Raw genomic sequence first — 9146 nt, 5'->3', positions numbered from 1 at the left:
AATTATCTTCGAATTTCAAAGGACCTTATGAAAAACCCGTGTCTACCCTAATAAAACAGTAGAAATACAAGTAGGCAAAAGAACACAAAGGTACCATACTAACTTATTAAAACCCTATTTTTCAAATGATTCCAACAATCTTGCTATTCCTTCTATTTCCCAATCCAGTAATTAATCTTTACACTAACATCACTCTTCCTCATTCCGGTGGCATATTCTATAATAAATTAGGGATAGCATACCTATCCACTAAAAAACTGACACTGTTGACACATATTAACATTACGTATTTAAAACAAGCTCGAAGAATATTATACACAAATTATGAAAAATCACAAAGTCTCTAAATTATCACAAAAAGGGACTACCGAACACAATCATATAGATTATCATTGTGAGCAAACACTAAGAATCATTAACGATGAGTTAAAAGACTAATAATAAACATGATTAATAATAAACATGAAATTTTGCAACAACTGGTCAAATCGTGAACAAACGGCAACGTCGAGGATTAATAAACGGTGTCTCTTAAACTCTAAACTGACTTCTTGGTACTCCGGACGCGGATGACACGCAATATTATGCAGACATTTTTAATATGTTATTAAACTATAATCGAGAAACTCAAACTCTATTAAAATATCAAATTCAAATTATTTCTAGCACAATTCGGAACTTCAATCAGTCCTTAGCATCTTTAAAAAATAGTGAGGAGACAATGAATAACAATGTTAAACGTATCAACAAATTCTCCGCGTGAACGAATTCAGTCTTATCTCAGTTGCAGTTAAGATCAATAATAGGACAACAAATTGCAACATTGTTATCCTTAACTAACAGAATTTCTTCTGAATACAATACATATACATAGTATAGAAGCGATCAATTTGGGAAGGCATAATATCATTTCACCCTTCGTAGTAACACCCAAAATTCTAGTGGAAGAATTACTATCCTATAAAGGCGAACACCGACTAATATTATTTCCAAACTTTGACAATTTAGCAGCGATTTATAAGATCATGAATTTACAAGTAATGTTTTCGAATAATTTAATAATTTTCGCGTTGACTTTTTCTCTAGTACTTAGTACAACATTTAACCTATTTAACTTAATTCCTTTGCCGATTCAATACCAAACTACATCCCTATTTTCCTACATAATCCCCAACCCACCATACCTAATGATTTCCCAGTCAAAGATCGATTTTTCCTTTATGCAAGAATTGTCGAATTGCGTAATGTATCTGGATAGGAAATGCTTATGTAAGGAGATCCATACAAGGAAAACAGCTGAACAAGCAACTTGCGAAGTTCAATTATTGTCACATCACATAACCAGTATACCAAAGGATTGCAACACGAAGACCATCAAAACTGTTATCGAAACATGGACATACATCGACAACAATCAATGGCTTTACGTCTTGCAACAGCCAACAACCTTAACAATTATTTGCAAAGAAGCTGCAGACCACATGGAGGATATTGTCTTGTATCAAACCGGAATACTGCATCTGGACAAGTAATGCAAGGGTTGCAAACGATCAAAAAAGCACATCACACACTACATACCATCGATTAGCATAACAGAAAGTGTCTGTTGCCTAGCCAACTCAGATATAAATAATCCTGAGGTTATGGTATTAGAACTAGTACATCTAACAAACATAGATTTGTCCGAACTCAAATATACCAATAAAAAACTAAACAAGTTCGACCAAATTCTAACAAAGAAATCAAAGGAACCATTCATCATCACGCTCACCCACTGGTACACGATTGCATTAGCAATTATCGTCGCAATAGTAAGCATCATAATTTGCATAAACTACTGTCGTTAATGCGGTTGTCTCAGTCCCCTTTGACGGTTTTTCTGTTTTACGAAAAACCCAAACAGGGAGATCATACTGTCAGTAATAAAAAATTTCATAAACTGCAACTTCGATTCGGATATTCGGAGTGAATATCGAGAAACATCGAGGGATGTAGTCACCTACGATCTCAGACGAGAGGTAGCACGTATCAACAGAGAGGACAATCAAAACGAACAGTGGAATGAAGAGGACCACACTTCTTTACCGAAGCACAACACCGCAAACGCCAACTGTAATCTAATAAAAACAAGAAAAAGTACTATTCCATTATAATTCTGATAAACGAAATGTAACTTAAATCGTTATGTATAATTACGATGAGAACATCTATGCATTCGTTACATCCTTATGCAATTAATTAATTAGATTTCATTAACTTACCCTTCAATTACATACATAATATTATTTAATATGGTATTCGATTTATCCGCTATGATTAATTATATTTTATGTTATTAACTATATCTATTTATATTATATTTAATATTATAATTATTCGACTATAAGGTAATATACGCGAAATAATTTTGTATGCGAAATAATGTAGTTCTAAACTAAGTATGAATTGTTATCGTCAATTTTACTCATATTCAAGTTAGTTAATTGAATTCTATCGTATTCAATTTTTAAAAAGGGGGAAGGTATTGGGAAACGACCCTTTTTCTTAGCTATGAGCATGGGTCACCGTGGCTGTGACTCACGAAAGTCACCACGATAAACCGATGTTTTCGGGAGTTGACGAAAACAAATGAGTAAGCTAAGATTCCTATGTCTAAAGATTACCTGGCTCGCGCCCTAACAAAGTACCAAGGGTTAGATTCATCATTCCCCTACCAAAATCCTAGGTTATGTTGTATATAATATATTACGACGCAACACCAAAATTCAACACAGTACTCACAATTCTTTCACGTAGTAACCTCGTTCACGATACGATTGTCGAAACAATTGTTGTACCCGTTCGGAAACATAGTTATTGTTGAAATTAACAACGTGTATTCCTTCGAACGCCCGTGGGTTTCCCAACAATTGTGCCCTTTTATTATTATCCGATAAAGTGACTTTTCCGGTATACATATAATACTATAGGTTCGTTGCGTAGTTTTAAAAGAGAATTTGCATGATGTTCGTGCAACAATTCTTTTACGCATTTGTGTTATATACTTATTCATGAATTTATCATAGTATTTTCGTCGAGTCCAAAAGCAAAAACTAAAATATCGAGTATTTCGATTTTTGAAGTATTTTGAAGAATTTCAATGAGTATGGAAATTCGTTATCGGAAAAACTATATTATGCATATACGGATAAATGATTTTTCATATACGAAAGTGTTATTTTTATTAGCGCCCTTCTGTTGTATTGATCGATAAATATTGATACTGTTACGTCCTAACTAGACGGCGGTCATCTCGAGCGGCAGAGATCAACCTTAGGGGTTTTTGCTCTTTTAAAGTGCTAAAGCACACCTTGAGTAAACTTTCTCTTATAAATAAGGGAAGGGGAGGACGGAAAGTGAACTGTATCGCTTGTTTGGGTTTAACAATTGTAAATGTATTTGGTGGTTCGTTGTTTACATACCAACCCCTTCTTCTTAGGTTTGTGAGTATAAAGTCGCGGACGCCACCTCGCCTGTGTAGCCGGTCGCTGGTCGCTCGGGGTTGCTTCGCGTTGCTAGTTCCTTCGTCTCACGCACTTCTCTACTTTGTTCTTCGCTGAGTTACTCTCCGCGGTCAAGAGATGGCGGATTCGAACTGCGCGGAATTCTTAACTATTCCCCTCGACTCTTTACGCTATTTACCGTTGCTACGCGTTACGCCCTCACTGTTACGATGTTACAGTTCTCGCGTCGCGGCGATGGTCAGAGATTCGCTCTGATCTCGGGGTGGCTGAGCCTGATTTACAAGACTCTAACGACTCTAAATGACTCCAAAAAAAGACTCTCGATCGATTGGCTCGCCTGCTCTTTATAATATTCCTTTTGGGTCATTCTTCGTAATACCCAAAAGGAAAACGCTTATGTGTTATTTTCTTACATCAGCTCGGCGGTGTCGGTTATACTCGCTCTCATAACAATGTTGTGAAATGCGTCAGCATTTCTCGCTCATTGACAACGGAAAAGGGGACCAGGTGAAGGCCGGATGTAACAATACAAATAATATTTTGTGACAAGTTGAATGAATTTGCAGAGTTAGTTTTACGAATGATCGATGGACGTGTGAGAGCGCATTAGTAATACGTTATTTTGTATTTACACGTTGTTCATTATTATTTCTACTAAAACGTATCTTCTTATTAATTATTTCTGCTGAAATGTATTCTCTTATTATGAAAATATCAAAATAAAATATAACTATAAAAAGCTAATGTACTTGATTTTATTATTTGATTTCGATACTTTGTAAGATCAGAATAATCACGATTTCTGCAAATGTATTGGGTGTATATTTTTACACTGACGATGTTCTTGCTGGGATATACTGATAGTGTTTTTGTTGAAATACATTGGCAACGTTTTTGGTGGGATCGAAATAATCACGATTTTTATGGATGTATTTGGCGCATATTTTTACACTGACAGTATTTTTGTTGAGATTTATCCATAACCCGGCAAAAAGCTCTGCCTACAAAGGGATACACTTGTCATTCTTATATGAGAAGATTATGAGATAGAAATCTGTTATGAACGTCGAAAAAGTAAAGAAGGTGCAGTTAAAGGATGCAGAGGTGCAATTTTTCTGTGCAAACAGATGTATAAAAAAAGTAGTATTTTAGAAGATATTGGTATGTTTTCATTATGAAATTTGGAATTTCGGTTTCTTTTTTCTTTTTTAAACTGTGATGGTGCAATGAAAAAGAAAGATATTTTCGGAGGGTACTATTAGAGAGGAATAGGCTAGTATTTTTGTTATCGGAATTCATACTTCTGCAGACTGGATTGGGGGGTGGTCAAAAATGGTCGAAATACCCATGTAACGAGTATATAGAAAGAGATAAACTATAAGCAAGTATATCCTCTCTTTTCCTCTATACGAAATTAGCGGAATTATGCCTTTTTATTTTTAATTACTTCAGGAACGTAACGCGTATAGCTAACGCTAGCATCTTCATTCATAGCACGTAACTGGATGCAACCATACACACAATGCGAACGCGATTGAATGCGATGCATGTTTACTTCTATTTTCTTTAAATAAAAAAGAAACAGTAATGCCACAAAAGTGCTGTATTTGTAAAATACGAAAAGATTCTCCAGGATGTTTTAACTTAAGTTTTCATCGGTAAGTATTAAAATGCAACATAAATGTATAGGTAATTTTTCTCATATTAAATGTTAACTAGCTATTTATTTACTTTATTCGTAATAGGATTACTACAGACGAGAAAATCAGAGAAAAATGGAAACAAATAATAAAAAGTAATTTTGGTATTGAATATAAAACACAGGTTTATGTGTGTAATTTGCATTTTGAAAAAGAATGCTTTTATTATTCTGGGTTGTGTAAAAATAGAATGCTCAGAAAAGGATCCTGTCCCACTATACTCTCCAATTTTAAAGATAATGAAGTGTAAGTATTAAATGAAATGTTTGAGGTAAGAAGGATGTAAGCTACCTGATTTTTGTAGAATTTAACCTTCAACTGGTAACAATATGTTAAACTGACACTGTATTAACTATTGGTGACATGATGTGAAATTGGTGTCCTATATGAAATAATCATATTACAATATAAAATTATTGAAAGCACTTTGATCGATGTTTTTTTTTATTTTATAAAAATAAATTATAAATTATTACAGGTTCATAACAAAACCTTTTGGTCGATAAAGTGTTAAGAACAAACATCATCAGTTGAGAGTTAACAATTACAGACATGTTTATTTATAATCCTTTATATATTTTTTCTAGTCAAGATCACACCAAATATATTGAAGAGAATTATTCAGAAATTAGTATAAAAGAGTCACGAGACAATAAAGCATTTCAAAACGAAAAAGTGGATGTTTCTATAAAAAGTAATGGACCAAAGTAAGTTTGATTCCATTTTCTTAGATATTTTCTCAATATTATGTCAATATAAAATTACTTATTATAATTATTTTTAAAGCCAACCCATCATAAAAAGTGAACCCAATAATACAGCTGATGAGCCAATAACACAGGTGATTGAACAAAATTTAGGAAAGGATGAGTATGCTAAAAAGTAAGAAGACCGTTTTTAATTATTGATATTTCATTTACATTAAATATATCTTCATTGTTACTTCTTTCTTGTTTAAATAGGACACCCTGTGGTACTTTTCTACGTCAAACTTTTAAAAAGTCTTTAAAAGATGAAAATTTGGAATTTTTAAATTTGGATTATTCAGTACAAAATTTTGTAAAAATGAAGGATATATTAAGACGTGGAAAGGCTGAAGTAATAGAACTTCGTAGAAAAAATAATAGACTGAGGACTAAGTTACATCGTTGCACAAAACAAATAAAAAGTTTAAAATCTTTAATTTCTCACATGAAGGAGCGTAATTATACATCAGATAAAGTATCTGACATTCTTAAAGTAAGTAGTAATTAAATTATACTAGTTGTTTAAGATCTCAATTGACAAACATTAGCCACATGTTTGGAAAGGCATTCTGGGCAAAAAGATGTTATATATACTATGGATCGATTTGTATTCGTTTTCGAGATATGGATAGGAAAGTAACATGAAACAAGTAATGAAATACATTCAAGTTACTTCTAATTATAATAATTTATTTAGAATCATGCTTTACACTGATTTGTATTGGTTTAAATTCATTTAATCAAACTGTTCAAAATGATCATTTGTTGTTTCTAAAGACATAAATAAGTGTGTTTTCATGGATTATATCCACTGAATATTAGGAAGATCATTGTTAATGGTAAAAACTGACGCAGTATTTCTATCTATATCTTGAAAACGGAAACGAATCGACTTATAACGTATATAACATTTTTTGCTTAGAATGACCCCCTAATCAGGTTGATAGAGTTTGTCAGTTGAAATCTGAAACATTCTTTATATTCATGGTATATTGTACATATTTGGATTTGTGGTTGTATATATTTTTTAAAAAAATATTGTAAAAAAGAATGTATTTTTTACTGTGCGTGTCAATATAGTTAAAACTTCAAATAATTCAATTAGCCTTTTATTTCTGTAAAATTAAGAAATTAATATTTATACTTTCTACATTTCTATCTGAAACATTAAACCATAAGAATGAAATTATATCACTTTTGAAGTATATTTTTTACTCTGTATCAGTAAACTATTTCCCATTGCATGTCTGCATTACATATTCTGTAACTTAAATTTATTAAAGAGAAAATATTTATATACACTTGTACCAAACAAGTAAGGAAAATTATATTTATTCATAAAAATTAATTAAAAATATTAGAAATCTGCTGATTTTACAACAGTTGAGCTAGAGAATCAAAGCAGTAGAACCTGGTAGAACCTAAGTTGAAATAGAATGTCCGTTTCTTAGTTTATACATCAAATAAGTAGCCCCGTCAGTCGTGGATTTAGACACTGGCGACGCCTGAGCGAGGTTTTCAGAACTATGTTTCTAGCAAGTCGGCATAAACTTATTCGTCGTGTTAAGGCACGCTGCACTTGTATATACTTTTACATATATTCTTATTTGCATCCATTTTATAAAAAATTTATTTTATTTGTGAAACAGTTGAAATCATAAAACTTAAACGCTTTGTTTTGCTAAACTCGAGAATTCGAATAACCTCCGCATGGCGGTGCCACCCATCGCTTAACACGTCGAATTCGAAATTCCCTGCATCCTCTAGATCTAGTTCTGACACAATCAATGGAACTGCGTGTAGGACTTTATATATAAATGCGCAGGAACCGTTGGAGATCCCCACAGTTTGTAGTTTGTACCATACCCGGGAACTTACGACTAAAGTCAGAGTACCTCTACGTAGTGTAAGTCACATTTCCATTTTTTTAAAAAGGAAGAAAGAAAAGGACAATGAAAGCAGAAGATGAGATCAGAGAAAGGATCTGCGTCGGTCGCTACGAGGTCAAACAAGTGAATTTAGAAGTGGTAAACTGCCCACGTTTTGGAAAGATGAACGTTGATGAACGATAGCGTTTTGTCTTGCGATTAACATGGTGGATCTGTTGGAATGAGAATTCGCGGCGCATAACGCAAAGGTAAATACTGTAAAATCATCGGCAGTCCGCAGTTTGAAGCAGATTACAATGAAAATAATCCTAGACGTTATTACAGCATCGACAGACAAAAAGCACGTACCAGGATATGAAGCGAAAGGTAATTCAAAGGTTGAATGAGTCGGTTGAGACCATTTTGCGGAACTCTTCGATGGAATAGAACTTTATTTTACGTATCCTGTAAGATCTTTCTTGGGTAAGTTTTTGAACAGTATTTATTTAGTTTGGCGCACTTTAGACTTGAAGGGTGCACGAGTAATATTATAATTAATATTATCACATTGCTATTCAGTTCGCACATTTTTCTTTATTTGTGCGTTTACAAAGTAAAATATTCATATGTAGGTTTTATTTTATTTGTTATTTGGAATACTTTATTTAAAATGAAGTTATATGGTCAGAAATATATTGAACAGATAAATTATTTCCAAATAAATTCGTTATTTCAAATACTAATGCAAAATGACAATAGTTCTTTTATTCATTATTGTAACTTATAAGATTATTCCATTATAATGATTAGAATTATAAGCTTATTGAGTTATTCCATTTGAAAACTATATTTGTGAATATATTTTTAACAGGTTTTATTGTTACTGTAAATTTTGTATTTTGATATTTTACGATTAGTCTGGTTGTGATATTTCATAACTTACTTGACTTCTTATTATTACTGATAATCAGTTTCTATTCAATAGTCAATAGTATAAGTAGGACAATGTGACGTTTTAGATATTTTAGATGATTGATTCCATTAATAAATACTATGGTTTATGTACTAACAATAATGCTGATGATTCGTAAAATAAACTTATTGAAAATAGAAATGAAATTACATTGCAGACTAAGAGTGAAATAATAAAAGTTATCGTATTGAAGAAACTTATGCTAGATGAGACATGATAAGGCATGTTACATGAAGAGCCAATAATTTACAGTTTATTATACCAAAGAATGGTTATTTGATATTTTGCATTATTATTTGAAATAAGAAAGTTGTTTGTAAATGATATACATATTTGTGCAATAATATTTCAGAATT

General features: G+C 32.3%; 1 protein-coding gene across 1 annotated transcript; it reads left to right on the top strand.

Annotated features, from left to right (window-relative positions):
* The first annotated feature begins 5090 nt into the window (after positions 1–5090).
* Positions 5091–6573, top strand: LOC143181876 (uncharacterized). The gene is made up of 5 exons (XM_076382534.1): positions 5091–5161; positions 5249–5449; positions 5791–5910; positions 5990–6085; positions 6166–6573. Exons 1-5 carry the CDS (start codon positions 5091–5093, stop codon positions 6455–6457), a joined length of 780 nt encoding a protein of 259 aa, XP_076238649.1. The 3' UTR covers positions 6458–6573.
* The last annotated feature ends 2573 nt before the right edge of the window (positions 6574–9146 follow it).

The sequence above is a fragment of the Calliopsis andreniformis genome, chromosome 7, assembly GCF_051401765.1.
Source record: "Calliopsis andreniformis isolate RMS-2024a chromosome 7, iyCalAndr_principal, whole genome shotgun sequence".
In the NCBI taxonomy this organism is placed as follows: Eukaryota; Metazoa; Arthropoda; class Insecta; order Hymenoptera; family Andrenidae; genus Calliopsis; species Calliopsis andreniformis.
The sequence above is the reverse complement of the archived record's forward strand: the minus strand, read 5'-3'. Positions and strand labels throughout refer to the sequence as shown.

Bases quoted from the DNA above. Each gene is read 5' to 3' on its own strand.
- LOC143181876 (XM_076382534.1), top strand. From the start codon at position 5,091: ATGCCACAAAAGTGCTGTATTTGTAAAATACGAAAAGATTCTCCAGGA. The intron at 5,162-5,248 runs GTAAGTATTAAA...TATTCGTAATAG, and splicing joins TTTAACTTAAGTTTTCATCG to GATTACTACAGACGAGAAAA. The intron at 5,911-5,989 runs GTAAGTTTGATT...TTATTTTTAAAG, and splicing joins ATAAAAAGTAATGGACCAAA to CCAACCCATCATAAAAAGTG.